The sequence below is a fragment of the Lucilia cuprina genome, chromosome 2 (assembly GCF_022045245.1).
Source record: "Lucilia cuprina isolate Lc7/37 chromosome 2, ASM2204524v1, whole genome shotgun sequence".
NCBI lineage: Eukaryota > Metazoa > Arthropoda > Insecta > Diptera > Calliphoridae > Lucilia > Lucilia cuprina.
In genome coordinates, this window is record NC_060950.1 from 8,002,261 (window position 1) to 8,020,287 (window position 18,027).

Genomic DNA, 18,027 nt, shown 5'->3' on the forward strand with positions numbered 1-18,027 from the left:
GAGTTGTGTAAAAAAAACAACAACTTTTTAGAGAAAATTTTAAAATAAAGATAAAATGATCTTAGAATATAAAACACATTATGTTTTAGGCAGTTAAACTAAAAAGTCATAACACTTGCGGATAATTAATTAACTTAACTCTAAAACAATTATTTAATTATAAACTTGAAACAATGGCTGCTGTCATAGAATTATCCGCAAATGATGTTCAGGGTTTGTGTCGCCGCTATTTTAAGGATTATGCCGCCAACGATAAAGAACAACAGCAAGCGGCACATATCAATAACTTTGAGGTGAACTATTATAAACTGAAACCCATATCAGATGATCCTGCTGGCTTTTTAGGCAATCATCGTTATTTAATAGTGGAAATCTCTAAGAAAAATGTTGACAATCAAGATTGCGTGGAAAAGTTGAGATTCTTTACAAAATCTGCTCCTATGGAAATTGCCTCACGCATGGAGTATATGGAAGAATTTGGTGTTTTCAAAAAGGAAATAGCTGTCTATCGTGATGTCTTGCCCAGACTACAGGAGGTTTTTGAGGGCATTGCACCCAAGTGTTATTATGCTGATAACAATTGGTTGGTATTTGAGGATTTGCATCAGCAAGGCTATAAAATGGGTTCTGGCCGGGATGGTCTCTATGATGCGGAACATTTAAAATGTGCTGTTAAGAATTTAGCCGCTTTACATGCTGCCTCGATAGTGTTTGAGGTAAAACATAAGAAAAAATTCGATGAACTACATCCATTGGCTGTTTCCGAGAATGCCTATCCTAAGGACTGTTCTCCTCAGCATGTTCGATATCAAAATTTCAGTAACGCTGTAGGAGTATTTAAGGAATTGATTAAACTCATGCCTAAATATCAGGATAAGCTAGACTATATACTCAATAATATACACGATAAAATGGCGGTTATTTTTAAACTAGTGCAAACTTCTCAGAAATATAAAAATGTCTTTTCCCATGGTGATCTTTGGGCCAATAACATTATGTTCCAGTATAGTAAATATGGCGATATACCCACACACTGCCGTTTTGTAGACTTCCAATTGGCACGTTATGCTCCGCCTATGATCGATTTAATTACCGTTCTAACCATACCCACTACCAGAGAATTCCGCTCGAAATATCTAATGGAATTTGTAGCCGACTATTATCGTTTTATGAGCGAATTCTTAAAACGTGAAGAGTTGAATATAAATGATTTCCTCACCGAAGAAGAACTATATGCTTCATTGAAGGAGTTCCGTATTTCCGGCATTATTGAATCTTGCTTATTCTCTCATTTAACCATATTACCATCGGAACTAACACAGAGTCTAACCACCTCTACAGATGGTTTTAGTGATTTCTTCGATCGTAAGCGTATTGAAATATGTTTGAAGGCCTTCCAAACGGATGAAATCTATAGGACCAGATTGACCGATATGTTGGAAGATTTAGTTGATAATTTTATTTTAGTTAAGTAACTATTTAAGATAATAATGATAAAAATAAAAGTATATATTATAACTCCATATAAATACAATAAATTAAAAGTATTTCAATCTTAAATTATTTTATTGATAGATATTAGAAGATTGCTGTGAGTAAATATTTAAACAGTTTAAGAGCGAGCAACAGATTGTAAATGTTATGAGGATAATTATTATACTTTACGGTTTAAAAAAAAACTTACCGAATAAAGATAAAGGGTGTTTAAAAAATAAGTTTTAGAAATTAAGCGGTTTCGATAGCTGCAATCCAAAGAAATGCCTATGCCTCGGTGCTGCTGTAACTTCCTTTATCAGTGTCTCAGATGTCTCCGATCTGACAGACTCTAGTCCTAATTACTAACCTAAATCCATTTTCTAGCAAAACTACAGATGATATGGCAAAAGTTCACTTCTAGTTCAGTTCTAGTTCAATTCTAGTTCAGTTCTAGTTCAGTTCTAGTTCAGTTCTAGTTCAGTTCTAGTTCAGTTCTAGTTCAGTTCTAGTTCAGTTCTAGTTCAGTTCTAGTTCAGTTCTAGTTCAGTTCTAGTTCAGTTCTAGTTCAGTTCTAGTTCAGTTCTAGTTCAGTTCTAGTTCAGTTCTAGTTCAGTTCTAGTTCAGTTCTAGTTTAGTTCTAGTTTAGTTCAGTTCTAGTTTAGTTCTAGTTTAGTTCAGTTCTAGTTCAGTTCTAGATCAGTTCTAGTTCAGTTCTAGTTCAGTTCTAGTTCAGTTCTAGTTCAGTTCTAGTTCAGTTCTAGTTGAGTTCTAGTTTGTAAAATCCTAAAATTCCATTTTCTAAGAGGTGCTAATCATCTTTCAACAAAAGTATAAGTGAACGTACAAAACTTGTGAATGTAGAGTGTCTTAAAGTAGCTTCCAAATATAATTCTTTTTTATGCTTCCATCCATAAACTTTTATGATTTTGAAATGAAATACCTCAAATAAAAAGAAAATTATCTCTACAAAGTAAATAAGATTTAATTTGTCAACTAAAAATACATTTCGTTAACTAAATCTAGATAAATTGCAGCAGCTAGAGAACATTAGCTCTTAAGTTAGTTAAGTACAAAAACCTGACTGCTTAAGTCGTTAGAAAAGAACTTGAATAAATATCATCGACCTCAACTTTAAAGGAAACATGGCCACAAATATAGCATTAACTCCCAAAGATATAGAGAAACTATGTCATCATTACTTAAAGGATCATGGAGAGGAGGATAATGTAAATATTGAACTTATTGACTAAAATTTAAAGCCTGTGTCTGAAGATCTTTCTGGATTTTTTGGTTATCATCGATTCTTAACAGTTAATATATGCAAAAATAAAGATAAAGACAATGAAAAAACATCGCAAACCATTAGATTTTTTACGAAAACAGCCCCCGTAGAAATAGAATCACGTATGGAGTACTTGGAGCAATTTGGTGTTTACAAAAAGGAAATGTCAGTTTTTTGTGAAGTTCTGCCTAAATTAGAACAAATTTTTCCAGGAATTTCGCCCAAATGTTATTATGCAGATAACACTTTGTTGGTTTTGGAGGATTTAAATTTGCTGCAGTATAAAATGGCAGCCGGGCGAGACGGTCTCTTGGATTATCCACATTTAAAATGTACCGTTAAAACTTTGGCCGCCATGCATGCGGCCTCGATAGTTTATGAGATCAAGGAAAAGCAGAAGTTCAATGTATTACATGCAGAAGCTTGTGTGGAAAATGCTTATCCCTTAAATTATCCAAAGGAACACATGCGTTATCAGAACTTCCGTAATGCTTTAAAAGTTTTTAAGGAATTTATTAAACTAATGCCTAAATATCAAAACCATGTAGAGGAAATTTTAAATAACTTGCAATCTAAAATGGCTGTTATATATCCCATGGCTCAGACTTCTAACAAATATCAAAATGTTTTCTCTCATGGTGACATGTGGGCTAATAACGTCATGTTCCAGTATGCTGAGGATGGCAAAACACCCATTCAAGCACGTTTTGTGGACTTCCAATTGGCTCGTTACGCTCCTCCCATGTTGGATTTAATAACCATTTTAACTATTCCCACTTCTCGGGAATTTCGATCACAATATCTAATGGATTTATTAATGGATTATTACACGTTTATGAAGGACTTTCTGCAGCAGCAAAAACTTTCTATTGATGATTTCATACCGCGAGAACAATTTTATGAATCTTTTAAAGAATTTCGTGTTTGTGGTTTAATAGAGTCCTGCTTCTTTTCCCACTTGACCATTTTGCCACCTGAATGTACCGAAAGTTTAGCAGGTTCTACGGATGGTTTTACTGATTTCTTCGAACGCAAGCGAGTGGAAATTTGTTTGAAAGCCTTTAATACTGATAGAGTATATCGTGAGAGATTAACGGATATGTTGGAGGATTTAGTAGATAATTACGTCTTAGAAAAGTAAATTCTAAAATTTTGATAAAATGAAAATAAATGTGAATGTGTTTGTTTATTACTGATATTTTTATTAGTTTAAATTCAATTCAGTTCTAGTTCAGTTCTAGTTCAGTTATAGTTCTAGTTCAGTTCCAGTTCAGTTCTAGTTCATTTCTAGTTCTAGTTCTGTTCTAGTTCAGTTCTAGTTCAGTTCTAGTTCAGTTCTAGTTCAGTTCTAGTTCAGTTCTAGTTCATTTCTAGTTCAGTTCTAGTTCAGTTCTAGTTCAGTTCTAGTTCAGTTCTAGTTCAGTTCTAGTTCAGTTCTAGTTCAGTTCTAGTTCAGTTCTAGTTCAGTTCTAGTTCGGTTCTAGCGATATAACTTTAATCTATCTTTTCCACTTTCAAGGTTTTCATTTTGGGGGAAGAGGAAGTTCCTACTTTAGTCACGCCCAAAACTGATTATTTAGTAGTGGGTCCATACATCTCTTTTGTGTAAGTTAATCTTCATATAGCTGTGGCAATCTTATTCCCCTACTAATAAGAACTTTTCCCTGACTATTCGCATCAAAGACGTCACATTTCTAAAAGAGACATTCAAAATGATGAACAAATTCGTGAGACCAGTGTAGCGCAGCGCAATTGCCGTTTTAACGATGAAAATAATTTAGATGTACATCGCTATTATAGCTATAGTGCCTGTACGGTTCAATGTCGCAAAGATAAACAAATGGAATTGTGTAATTGTTCCAGTCATCTGTCACCGAACACACCCAGTTGGCAAAAATGCAATATGGATGGCTTGGAGTGCCTCAATCGTAACTATGAAGATTTATCGGTTATTATAGCAAAATGGTCTAAGGGTCGTAAAGGTTTGGTATGTGATTGTTTGCCTTCTTGTACTGAGGTGGATATTACCACAGTGGTGGATAGTAAAGAGAAGTAAGAATGTGTTGTAAAGTCATAAAAAAGAGTAGTAATATAATGAATATTTTAGCATCTACAATCAAAATCCTGTATCAAAAGTAGAAATTGCTTTAGTGGAATTACCTACCGAACGTTATAAACGCAATGTGGTTAGAGGCAAATTGGATTTAGTGGGTAGGTTTTTTTTTGATTTGTTTTGAAGTGGCAAAAACTTAGTTATAATTATCTATTTCAAGTATCTATTGGTGGCACTACGGGCTTATTTGTGGGTGCTAGTCTCTTAAGTTTTGTGGAAATTTTCTACTACATCACCATACGTCCCTATGGTAGCATGTTGTACGAGAAACGTTTAGTACGTCAACAATTACAACAAACTGCTTCCTAATTGTGTCGGTGTGTGTTTGTTGTAAATTTATCTCTATGATCTTGACTTTGTTTCTATGTGTCGTTAACTTAAAATGATCTAGATAAAAAGATGTTTTGTTTGCTTTCTGTGTGGATAAAATTCTGTAATTGCAATTATCGTTGCACATAGATAGCGATAATTGCATTCACATTTACTAAGCTAAATTTATCTAATTAATATTTTTTTATATTTTTGATATTACTGCAATTTTAGCTTTTATGTTATCTGAATAATAATTAATTTCTTTTTTGTTGTCGTAATTTTGTACATAAATATTAAACAAATAAAATAGATTCTAATTTTCATACTTACTGACATAAGATAAACTACATATTAAGTTCAATCAACATCAATAATTAACCAGCAAAGGAGAAGTGTTCACTGCAAAACTGTAATGAAAGGCATTACAGAAATTTTGTAATGATCAATTGTATAGACTAGACTATAGACTAGACCATAGACTAGACTATAGACTAGACTATAGACTAGACTATAGACTAGACTATAGACTAGACTATAGACTAGACTATAGACTAGACTATAGACTAGACTATAGACTAGACTATAGACTAGACTATAGACTAGACTATAGACTAGACTATAGACTAGACTATAGACTAGACTATAGACTAGACTATAGACTAGACTATAGACTAGACTATAGACTTGACTATGGACTAGACTATGGACTATAGATTAGACTATATATTCGACTATAGACTAGGCTATAGAAGCTGGACTATAAAAGCTATACTATATATATTTACTAGACTATAGACTAAACTGTAAAATATGTGTATTTAAAATAATTATAAAAAATATAAACACATTTTTTATTTTGTTCAATAAATCAGTGACAATTGTTTATTAATAAGATCCAAAATGTTTGTCAAAAAATTCTCTTTACTTGTACTTTTATTCTTATTGCTTAATTATAAATAAACAAAATAATCATGTCACCTATAATAAATAAATTATTATAAATTTATGAGTAATATTTCAAGAAATATGAGATAAAACTTAAACGACTTGAATTTGTGGCCGTTGATACTTAAACGTCATAAATAAGTAGATTGCGAGCAAAACAATTATCAAAATTTTAAACTGAAAATTTCGATGACAAAAAACTAAGAATAATATGATATCAGTTCATGTAACTTAAAGCATGTACTATTATTTACTTAAAAATTAGTGCAAATATTTATAATAAACAAGGTTATAAAAATAATTTAAACTGTTGGCTTAAGGAATTCTCACACTGTTTCTGAAGATATTTTCGCACTTGACACTTTACTATACAAATACGCCCTCTCCTAATTATTCACAAACACTAAAATTTATTTTTATTTATCATAATTGATAATGCAATTCGTTAAACAAATTCTATACGCTATTGAAATAATAAAATTTGTCTTAATACATAATCGGCTAAATGGGGGAAACAAAACGTACGAAAATAAGCAGTTAATTAAATTAGACATTTTGGTGAGCTAAAAAAAAAGTGGCAAGTGGGAACACTTGTACAAATGATTAGATTAAATAGCAAACATATTTAGAACCTTTAAATAGAAAAACTAAAAGTGTAAAAAATTTCTAAACTAAAACGGGCGATCAGTGAATTCCAAAGTTTCGAAAAGAGTAGATCGCGAGCAAAACTATCTTTTGTTAAGAGTATATGAGTATAAACGAAAAATATATATATACATATATATAGTGCCATTTTGGATTTAAGCCAAAAAAAAATAAAAAAGTTCTAAAATTAAAAAAGAAAAAAAATCAAATAAATAAACAAACATGTCTGCAGAAAATCTGGCATCTTTATTAAACTTAGACGAATGTAAAGCAATTGTTGATAAATTTAATCAAGAAACCGGCCAACAATTACAAATTAAAGCGTTAAACATTATTTCGGCTACAGAAGCTAAAGGATTTTTGGGTGAATATTTTCATTTAACAATTGAGTGTTTTAGACAAGACAATGATAATGAGGTGGGTAAGCATTATATATGTATTTATTAAAGTCAATTAGTTGAAAATTAAAGCATATTTATAGGCTTTAAATTAAAATTATATTTACAGTTAATTGATCAAGATGTCGTTGAGAATGATGCCATATTTTTGAGATTTTTTATTAAAAATCTACCACCTGTCGATGAAGAACATGAAAAAGTTACAATATTTCGTAAAGAAAGTGCTTTGTATGCATCGTTATTGCCGAAATTGCAAAAATATTGTAAGTTTTAAGAATCATTTATTTTAATAAATATTGATCGATAACATAGTTTTTTTGTATGGAAAGTTTTATCGATTTACTTATTTTCTTCTTGTATTTGTAAAGAAATCTAAACGATCAATAACTTTTTATTTCTATCGATCGATTAATTTCTACTGAAATATTTTTGTTACATAGAAAAGTTATCGATTAGTAACTTTGTGTTTTTATGGAAAAGATAACGATCGATAACTATGTATTTCTACAGAAAAGTTGTCTACCGATAACTATTATTTCTATTGAAAAATACATATATTTCCATAAAAATTTTATGTCTTCAACGTTCTATTCATTTAGAAATGTTATTGATCGATATTGTTTCATGCCCATAGACATGTAACTGACTACACTATAAATCCTATAAAAATCATTCTCTTCAATTTCTAAAGAAATAATATCGATCTGTAGCTTACCTATAGAAATATCATTGATCGTTGGTATTTTACACTGATAATTATGTTATCGATCTATAGGATTCTATTTCTGTAAAAAATTATCGATTAATAACAGATTTGTTATCGATCGTTGACATTCTTTACCTTCCAATATGTTATCGATCAATAGGATTCTATTCCTATAGAAAAGTTATCGGTCCATAGCTTTATATTCCTACAGCTATGTCGTCGATCGCTAATATCTTCTCCTAAAGAAAACTTATTGATCAAAATCTTTTTATTCCTAAAGAAAAGTTATTGATCGAAAGCTTTCTTTTCCTATAGAATCGTTATTGATCGATAGCTTCTTTTCCTAAGGAATAGTTATCAATAGATAGCTTCCTATTCCTATGGAAAAGTTTAAGATCTATAGCTCTCTATTCCTATAGTAAGATGATATGTCGAAAGTTTTCTATTTCTTTAGAAATCTTATCGATCGGTCTCTTTTTATCACTATGGAAATGATCGGTAGCTTTCTATTTCTATATAGAAGTTATTGATCAAAAGCTTTCTATTCCTAAAGAAACATAAAGAACTCCTCGCGTAGCTTTCTATTCCTATAGAGAATTTACTGATTTAATGTTTTCTATTCCTAAAGAAACATAAAGAATTCTTTACGTACATCGCATTTTTTTAAAGAAATTTTACTTTATATGTTTGCCTTCTTACAGCTACCGAATCCTGGTGTCCCAAGGTATATTTGTGCTATAAAAATCTTTTGGTTTTAGAAGATCTCGAAAGTTTAGGATTTCAATCGTTAGCTTCAAAAGAAAATCTAAATGAAAGTGAAATGTTTCCAATCCTAAACGGCCTAGCGGCAATGCATGCTTCCAGTCTTCTCTACGAATTAAATAATATGGAAAGTATTGAAGAAATCTATTACGAAAGCCTTAAAGAAATCACCGTACATCCCGATATACCCTGGTTTACAACTGGTCTTAAGGCCGTTATTGAAGTAGCTAAACATCATTCAAAATACCAAGCAGAAGTATCACAAACATTTATTGCTAACGAATTGCCTCTTCACTTGAAAAATATTTACTTTATGGTGAACCCTTCACCCAAATATCGTAACGTTTTGTGTCATCGTGGTAATATTTTTTTGCACCAACATATTCCTGAAAAATCGGCTGTGTTTGTGGATTTTCAAACATGTCGTTATAGTCCGCCAGCCATTGATGTTATCTTTACATTATTTATGAATTTAACAAAACAGGAACGGTTGGAAAAACAAGCGAATTATTTGAAATATTACTACGAACAATTGGTGCAACATGTAGCTAATCATTTACCCAACGATAAATCCCTAGATGAAGTGGTTTTCTCAGAAGCTGAATTTTTGGAATCAATTGAAGAATTCCAGTTATTTGGTTTAGTCTACAGAGCTTTGGCGTCCTCTATTTTAAAAGTACCCAAAGAAATTGTAACAGATTATTACAAAAATGAAGAACGATCGGTCAAGCTATTGGAATATATGGAAGAAAACGAAGAATTCAAAATGTTAATGGAGGAGTGTATAGAAGACATTATAGAGGCAGTTGTGGATATTTCTATAAAATCAAATGTTTATTAAATGTAATTAAGACTTAAATAGTTTTTTTGTAATAAAAAAGCTGCCTTTAGAAGAATTACAAGTGATCGCTTCGATCAAATATGATCGCCAATGAAGTAAATTATTCATTTAACAAATTTATATTTTTATTTTGTTTTATTTTTTAATACTTTTATTTATAAATGTATCTGCCCTCTTATTTCAAAGCGTACCGTTATAATAATCGATCAGATTAAAATGCTTTTGTTAAAAAGCACATGTTTTTAAAGAGAACTTTCGCATAGTGTGTGATAAGTTTCTCTTATCTCTTCTCTTAATTTATAGTTCTCGTAAACTCTAGCATTTAGTATTGTTCACATTAATTAATTAAAAATGATTAGATCACTTCAATCTAAAATGTTCCCCATATGTCTCTTTATACATTTATAATCACTCTTACTTATCTTATCACCACCACAACGAAAAGCCTGAAATAAAATAAAAAAATATAATAATATTGTAAATTTTAAAATAACAATTTATTTAATATTTGCAATGAAATGAAACTTTAACAATTAGTTGTATACAAACAGTGAAAGCTAAAAGATCTTTGTTGAACTGAGCAAAATTTTAATCTACACGTGATTATCTCAAGTGCCTTAAGAAGATACAATAAAAACAATTTAACATAAAATAAAAAAACAAAAAATTAAAATGAGTGAAACCAACAATAATAAAGAACTTTTAGAAAGACATCATCGCCATGATTTAGTTACTACAGCAGAATGTCAATTGATATTGGAGAAAATTTTAAAAGAGGAAAATCTTAAGGGGTCATTGGTTGCATATGATATCGTACCAGAGCTGGGTACTGTTGGCTATTTGGGTGAATATTTTCATTTGTATATAAAGTATCAATTAGAAAATGTAAGTACAAAAGTGTATTTTGCTTAAATTTGGTTTAAATTAATATGTTTGCGTTGTACTCTCAGGAAAATAATGTAACAGAAAGACGTCTATTTGTTAAAACAATGCCTTATCAAAATCCCGATATGTCGGATTTTATCGAAAGATCGGGTATTTTAAAAAAAGAGTCAACGCTTTATATGAGACTTCTAAATGAATTGAGGAAATTTTGTAAGTTTTGTGAAAAGTTGAGATACAAATAAGTAAATATCTATGTATCTATCTATCTATCTATCTATCTATCTATCTATCTATCTATCTATCTATCTATCTATCTATCTATCTATCTATCTATCTATCTATCTATCTATCTATCTATCTATCTATCTATCTATCTATCTATCTATCTATCTATCTATCTATCTATCTATCTATCTATCTATCTATCTATCTATCTATCTATCTATCTATCTATCTATCTATCTATCTATCTATCTATCTATCTATCTATCTATCTATCTAATATAGTTAGTTAACGAAAACATTTTTACGAATACACATAAAAAGTTATCGAAACGCTTCTGAATCTTTTTGCCTTAGCTCCCAACATCTGGTGCGCCGAATGTTATTTGGTGAAACCCGATCTATTTGTCATGCAAAATATTGTAGACTTGGGTTATGAACCCTTAAAGGAAGTGACGAACTTTTTAAATAAATCATCAATAGAAACTATACTACGAGGATTAGCCTCCATGCATGCCTGTAGTTTGGGATTTGAGCAACACAAACAAGTTAAAATTGATGAACTACTAAAGGATGTGCTATACGAGGTAACAGTTTCCCCGAAAGTGGTCTGGTATACTGCAGGTCTTAAGGTATTTTTTTTCCATTTTTCAATGTAAAGGAGTAATATTTGTAATTATTGTATAATATTGACCAGGCTGTTTTGGCGGTTACCCTCAAACATCCCCTATATCAAGCTGAACCTTTACAACTTTTTATAAAAAACGAATTGCCTTCGATACTTAACACAGTATACGATATGGTTAATCCTTCCACGAAATATTGTAATGTCTTCTGTCACCGTGATGTCTGGGGTGGTAATGTTTTCTTTTCAAAAAGCGATCCTTATAAGAAGGGCGCCGTATTTGTTGACTTTCAATTGTGTCGCTATTCACCGGCTGCTATAGATATTCTAATGACTTTATATATAAATATGAAACCGAGCGATAGAAAGCTGATTGAAAAAGATTGTTTTCGATTTTATTATGAGGAATTTTCTCGGGAGTTATCAAATATGGGTTTAAAGTCTGCAGACTTCATAACATACCAGGATTTCTTAAAATCTCTTAAGGAATTGGCTTTATTTGGAGCCCTTTACAATTGTATGTGTGCTACGATTTTAAGAGTTCCTGGAGATTATTTAAAGAATATGAAACTGAATCGACCAGAGGATTTTCATCGTTATACTAATGTCGATCGTACACAGGAGGTTTTGGAACTAATGAAAAGTGACAATGAATTTGGTAGTTATATGCTGGAATGTGTGGAAGATATGATGGAATTAATATTGAAAAGTAATTATGTTTAAGGTGATTAAAATAATGTTATAAAACTAATTAATAAACTATCAGAAAATAAGCTTATTTTTCAATTTAAACGTGTTTTAACGGAGTTATAAGCGATTTTAGTTTCTATATGAATTTTTATCAAAATATCGATTTTTGAAGGTTTATATGAGCGATCACAAAATAAGCTTATTTTTCAATTTATAACGGAGTTATAAGCGATTTTAGTTTTTGTATGAATTTTGACCAAAATATCGATTTTTGAGGGATTTTATGAGTGATCACAAAATAAGCTTATTTTCCAATTTAAACGTGTTTTGACGGAGTTATCAACGATTTTAGTGTATATGAACTTTGACCAAAATATAGATTTTTGAAGGATTTTATGAGTGATCACAAAATAAGCCTATTTTTCAATTTAAACGTGTTTTAACGGAGTTATAAGCAATTTCAGGTTTTATATGGATTTTGACTAAAATATCGATTTTTGAGGGATTTTATGAGTGATCACAAAATAGCTTATTTTTCAATTTAAACGTGTTTTAATGAACTTATAAGCGATTTTAGTTTCTATATGAATTTTGACAAAAATATCGATTTTTGAGGGATTTTATGAGTGATCACAAAATAGCTTATTTTTCAATTTAAACGTGTTTTAATGAAGTTATATGCGATTTTAGGTTTTATAAAAATTTTACCAAAATATCGATTTTTGAGGGATTCTATGAGTGATCACAATATAAGCTTATTTTTCAATTTAAACGTGTTTTAACGGCGTTATACGCGATTTTCGATTTTGTATGAATTTTGACCAAAAATATCGATTTTTAAAGGATTTTATGAGAGATCACAAAATAAGCTTATTTTTCAATTTAAACGTGTTTTAACGGAGTTATAAGCGTTTTAAGTTTCTATAACAATTTTGACCGAAATATCGATTTTTGAAGGATTATATGAGTGATCACAAAATAAGCTAATTTTTCAATTTAAACGTGTTTTAACGGAGTTATAAGCGATTTTAGTTTTTGTATGAATTTTGACCAAAATAATATTTAAACGTGTTTTAAAGGAGTTATAAGCGATTTTAGTTTCTATATGAATTTTGACCAAAATATCGATTTTTGAAGGATTGTATGAGTGATCACAAAATATACTTATTTTTCAATTTAAACGTGTTTTAACGGAGTTATAAGCAATTTTAGTTTTTATATGAATTCAACCAAAATATCGATTTTTGAAAGATTACATGGGTGATCACAAGATAAACTTATTTTTCAGTTTAAACGTGTTTTTACGGAGTTATATGCGATTTTAGTTTCTATATCAATTTTAACCAAAATATCGATTTTTAAAGGATTATATGAGTGATCACAAAATAAGCTTATTTTTCAATTTAAAGTGTTTTAACGGAGTTATAAGCGTTTTAAGTTTCTATAAGAATTTTGACCGAAATATCGATTTTTTAAGGATTATATGAGTGATCACAAAATATGCTTATTTTTCAATTTAAACGTGTTTTAACGGCGTTATAAGCGATTTTAGTTTGTATATGAATTTTGACCAAAATATCGATTTTATAAGTGAATTTTGACCAAAATATCGATTTTTGAGGGATTATATGAGTGATCACATAATAAGCTTATTTTTCAATTTAAACGTATTTTAACGAAGTTATAAGCGATTTTAGTTTTTGTATAAATTTTGACCAAATTATCGATTTTTGAGGGATTTTATGAGTGATCACCAAATAAGCTTATTTTTCAATTTAAACGTGTTTTAACGGAGTTATAAGCGATTTTAGTTTCTATATGAAATTTGACCAAATTATCGATTTTTGAGGGATTTTATGAGTGATCACCAAATAAGCTTATTTTTCAATTTAAACGTGTTTTAACGGAGTTATAAGCGATTTTAGTTTCTATATGAATTTTGACAAAAATATCGATTTTTAAGGGATTTTATGAGTGATCACAAAATAGGCTTATTTTTCAATTTAAACGTGTTTTAACGAAGTTATAAGCGATTTTAGTTTCTATATGGATTTTGACTAAAGGGATTTGAGGGATTTTATGAGTGATCACAAATAAGCTTATTTTTAACGAAGTTATAAGCGATTTTGGTTTTTAAATGAATTTTGACCGAAATAACGATTTTTGATGGATTTTATCAGTGATCACAAAATAAGCTTATTTTTCAATTTAAATGTGTTTTAACGGAGTTATAAGCGATTTTAGTTTTTGTATAAATTTTGACCAAAATATCGATTTTTGAGGGATTATATGAGTGATCACAAAATAAGCTTATTTTTCAATTTAAACGTGTTTTAACGAAGTTATAAGCGATTTTAGTTTCTATAAGAATCTCGACCGAAATATCGATTTTTGAAGGATTATATGAATTATCACAAAATAAGCTTATATTTAAACGTGTTTGACCAAAATATATTTTTGAAGGATTATATGTTTCTATATGAATTTTGACCAAAATATCGATTTTTGAGGGATTATATGAGTGATCACATAATAAGCTTATTTTTCAATTTAAACGTATTTTAACGAAGTTATAAGCGATTTTAGTTTTTGTATAAATTTTGACCAAAATATCGATTTTTGAGAGATTTTATGAGTGATCACAAAATGAGCTTATTTTTCAATTTAAACGTGTTTTAACGGAGTTATAAGCGATTTTAGTTTCCATATGAATTTTGACCAAAATATCGATTTTTGTAGGATTATATGAGTGATCACAAAATAAGCTTATTTTTCAATAACGGAGTTATAAGCGATTTTCGTTTCCATATGAATTTTGAACAAAATATCGATTTTTGTAGTAAAACATAAGTGATCACCAAATAAGCTTATTTTTCAATTTAAACGTGTTTTAACGAAGTTATAAGCGATTTTAGTTTCTATATGAATTTTGACCAAATTATCGATTTTTGAGGGATTTTATGAGTGATCACAAAATAAGCTTATTTTTCAATTTAAACGTGTTTTAACGGAGTTATAAGCGATTTTAGTTGTTATATGAATTTTGACAAAAATATCGATTTTTGAGGGATTTTATGAGTGATCACAAAATGATTTTAGTTGTTATATGAATTTTGACAAAAATATCGATTTTTGAGGGATTTTATGAGTGATCATAAAATAAGCTTAATTTTCAATTTAAACGTGTTTTAACGAAGTTATATGCGATTTAATTTCTATATGAATTTTGACCAAAATATCGATTTTTGAAGGATTATATGAGTGATCAGAAAATAAGCTTATTTTTCAGTTTAAACGTGTTTTAACGAAGTTATAAGCGATTTTGGTTTTAAATGAATTTTGACCAAAATATCGATTTTTGAGGGATTTTATGTGTAATCACAAAATAAGTTAATTTTTCAATTTAAACGTGTTTTAACGGAGTTATAAGGGATGTAAGTTTCTATATGAATTTTGACCAAAATATCGATTTTTGAGGGATTTTATGAGTGATCACAAAATAAGCTTATTTTTCAATTTAAACGTGTTTTAACGGAGTTATAAGCGATTTTAGTTTCTATAAGAATTTCGACCAAAATATCGATTTTTGAAGGATTTTATAAGTGATCACAAAATGAGCTTATTTTTCAATTTAAACGTGTTTTAACGGAGTTATAAGCGATTTTAGTTTCTATATGAATTTTGACCAAAATACCGATTTTTGAAGGATTATTTGAGAGATTACAAAATAAGCTTATTTTTCAATTTAAACGTGTTTTAACGGAGTTATAAGCGATTTTAGTTTTTATATGAATTTTGACCAAAATATCGATTTTTGAGGGATTATATATATATATCGATTTTTGGAGGATTATTTGAGTGTTTTAACATAGTTATAAGCGATTTTAGTTTGTATATGAATTTTGACCAAAATATAGATTTTTTAAGGTTATATAAGTGATCACAAAATAAGCCTATTTTTCAATTTAAACGTGTTTTAACCGAGTTATATGCTATTTAGTTTTTACATAAATTTTGGCCGAAATTTCGATTTTTGAGGGATTTTATGAGTGATCACAAAATAAGCTTATTTTTCAATTTAAACGTGTTTTAAGGGAGTTATAAGCGATTTTAGTTTCTATATAAATTTTGACCACAATATCGATTTTTGGAGGATTATTTGAGTGTTTTAACGGAGTTATAAGCGATTTTAGTTTCTATATGAATTTTGACCAAAATATCGATTTTTGAAGGATTATATGAGTGATCACAAAATAAGCTTATTTTTCAATTTCAACGTGTTTTAACTGAGTTATAAGCGATTTTAGTTTTTATATGAATTTTGACCAAAATATCGATTTTTGAGGGATTATATGAGTGATCACAAAATAAGCTTATTTTTCAATTTAAACGTGTTTTAACGGAGTTATAAGCGATTTTTGTTTTTATGAAAATTCGACATGTTAATAGAAAAAGACTATCGTATTTTTGAAGGGTATTTAAGATACGGCATAGCCGTATTTTATTACTCTTTATTTTGGCTGCAAATCAAAATATTCCAACAGTTCCTGTACAGGCAATAAAACTTTATCCATATAAGTTGAATCTATAGCAGATACGCGGCTAAACATTTCCGTTCGATCCGAATTCATATAACAATCAAATGTTTCCGGTTCTGTCTCACGCATCGTTTGTGAAAACCCATTTGGTAACTTCATTAAAGGTTCACAAATTGCTCTTAAAGTTAAGACCGGTAATAAAGCACGTTGACAATCTTGATTAAATTCTGCTTCAGTTATTAAATCTTCCGGTAAAGCCATGCGTTTGAAAGCTTCCCTTAAAGTTTGGTGATAGTAACTTAAAAGATCTTTTAGTAATTTCGATCGTTGTTGTGGACTTTCAAAATTATTATAAAGGAAGTATAATACATCTATAGCGGGTGGACTGTAGCGTGTTAGCTGAAAGTCTACCATGCGACAAGCAATAGGTTGATTGTGGGCATCTAACTCCCAGAAGATGTTACGATCCCAAGAATCACGATGACACAAAACATTTCGTAGTGTATGTGAAGGTTTGGTAAAATCTTCCATATTTAGAAGAATATTATAAAGTTTATGATTAATGAATTCCAAAGCTTGCTCATACTGATATTTTGGATGCTGTTGAGCTAGAAATAAAATGGCCTATAAAGGAAATTTAAGTGAGTTTTGTAGATTAATTTTATTCCAAAAACTTACCTTTATGCCGGTTATATACCATTCGTTCGTGTTGATCAGCTGTAGTTCATATAAGGTTTTTTCAAATTGCTGACCAATATTGATTTTATCCTTAAACTCCCAAGCCAAACTGGCGCTATGTAGTTCCGCCAAATGTTGTAAATATAATTGATAATGTTTGAGAGTATAAATTTCGTGCGATTGCATTTGTTTGAGACGTTTTTCGGGTCTCGAAAAATCCTCCAAAACTAATAAATCTTTGCGTGTCAAATAGGCCTGGGGATATAAAGGCCTCGGGGTATACTTCTGTATATGGGGTAGAATACTGCGATAAATTTCCGATTCTTTGGTAAAGAAACCTTTACGTTCACATTCATCCCGATAGAGTTCGTTATCCAAAGGCAGAGATTTAAGAAAATAACTACGTTCTATAGTTTCCAGGGAAATCTAAATGGAAAATTTTATATATTTTTTTAATTAAAATAATTTTTTTAGATATCTTTTTACCTTATTTATAGCTTCCACTTCCAATTTATAATACTCCCCCATAAACCCCACCAAATCTGCTGAACACTTTTTAATCTTATATGTTTGTAGTTTTATATTTCTGGTATCGTTGTGTTTTAAATCATATTTTATAATTTCTAAACACTCTTCCTCCGTTAAAAGCTGCGGTCCGCTTTTGGATGACATATTGCGCTTCAGGTTGAATTTTAAATGTGACTGATTGTCGTTAAAAGTTTAAATAAGATATTTCTATTTAAATTTAATCATAATAGATATGAGATTTTGTTGTTATCACTTTTTTGTGAATCTGAGAGAACTCATATTAATGCATACATTAAGAGAGAGAGAGAGAGGTGAATAATTTAAAAGATATGGCAGTGAAGGGCAAATAAATATCATCTGACACAAGTTTTTCAAAGTGCA

General features: G+C 29.7%; 4 protein-coding genes and 1 pseudogene across 5 annotated transcripts; 4 read left to right on the plus strand and 1 right to left on the minus strand.

The window, feature by feature from the left end:
• Positions 1–91: 91 nt before the first annotated feature.
• LOC111685333 lies at positions 92–1,543 on the plus strand. The gene has a single exon (XM_023447589.2). It carries the CDS (start codon positions 174–176, stop codon positions 1,473–1,475), a length of 1,302 nt encoding a protein of 433 aa, XP_023303357.2. The 5' UTR covers positions 92–173; the 3' UTR covers positions 1,476–1,543.
• Positions 1,544–2,565: 1,022 nt separating this feature from the next.
• LOC111685336 lies at positions 2,566–3,899 on the plus strand (annotated as a pseudogene).
• A 384-nt stretch (positions 3,900–4,283) lies between these two features.
• On the plus strand, positions 4,284–5,510 carry LOC124418487 (sodium channel protein Nach-like; the record flags this gene model as incomplete). Its single annotated transcript, XM_046945039.1, has 4 exons — positions 4,284–4,363; positions 4,442–4,810; positions 4,866–4,969; positions 5,032–5,510. Coding segments are annotated over 4 exons (702 nt in total), but the record flags the coding sequence as incomplete, so codon positions are not given.
• A 1,016-nt stretch (positions 5,511–6,526) lies between these two features.
• LOC111685329 lies at positions 6,527–11,980 on the plus strand. The gene is made up of 7 exons (XM_046947089.1): positions 6,527–7,190; positions 7,281–7,434; positions 8,579–9,471; positions 10,138–10,365; positions 10,431–10,575; positions 10,945–11,219; positions 11,285–11,980. The coding sequence occupies exons 1-7, from the start codon at positions 6,996–6,998 to the stop codon at positions 11,933–11,935; spliced, it is 2,541 nt and encodes an 846-aa protein (XP_046803045.1). The 5' UTR covers positions 6,527–6,995; the 3' UTR covers positions 11,936–11,980.
• Positions 9,667–17,803, minus strand: LOC111685338. 2 transcript variants are annotated; one of them, XM_046956630.1, is made up of 4 exons: positions 17,605–17,803; positions 17,119–17,544; positions 16,411–17,064; positions 9,667–9,926 (listed from the first exon to the last, which is right to left on the minus strand). In XM_046956630.1, the coding sequence occupies exons 1-3, from the start codon at positions 17,788–17,790 to the stop codon at positions 16,414–16,416; spliced, it is 1,263 nt and encodes a 420-aa protein (XP_046812586.1). In that variant the 5' UTR covers positions 17,791–17,803; the 3' UTR covers positions 9,667–9,926; positions 16,411–16,413. The 2 variants fall into 2 exon arrangements, with proteins under 2 accessions (XP_046812586.1, XP_023303362.2); XM_023447594.2 differs by lacking the exon at positions 9,667–9,926 and having other exon boundaries at positions 16,367–17,064.
• Between the last annotated feature and the right edge of the window lie 224 nt (positions 17,804–18,027).

What these genes read in the sequence shown, in the direction of transcription:
- LOC111685333 (XM_023447589.2), top strand. Translation starts at nt 174, where the DNA reads ATGGCTGCTGTCATAGAATTATCCGCAAATGATGTTCAGGGTTTGTGT.
- LOC111685329 (XM_046947089.1), top strand. Translation starts at nt 6,996, where the DNA reads ATGTCTGCAGAAAATCTGGCATCTTTATTAAACTTAGACGAATGTAAA. An exon ending in ATATTTCTATAAAATCAAAT is followed by an intron (nt 9,472 to 10,137) that starts GTTTATTAAATG and finishes CATAAAATAAAA; the next exon opens with AAACAAAAAATTAAAATGAG. An exon ending in AAATGAATTGAGGAAATTTT is followed by an intron (nt 10,576 to 10,944) that starts GTAAGTTTTGTG and finishes TTTTTGCCTTAG; the next exon opens with CTCCCAACATCTGGTGCGCC.
- LOC111685338 (XM_046956630.1), bottom strand. Translation starts at nt 17,790, where the DNA reads ATGTCATCCAAAAGCGGACCGCAGCTTTTAACGGAGGAAGAGTGTTTA. An exon ending in AAGTGGAAGCTATAAATAAG is followed by an intron (nt 17,545 to 17,604) that starts GTAAAAAGATAT and finishes TTTTCCATTTAG; the next exon opens with ATTTCCCTGGAAACTATAGA. An exon ending in GGTATATAACCGGCATAAAG is followed by an intron (nt 17,065 to 17,118) that starts GTAAGTTTTTGG and finishes TTTCCTTTATAG; the next exon opens with GCCATTTTATTTCTAGCTCA.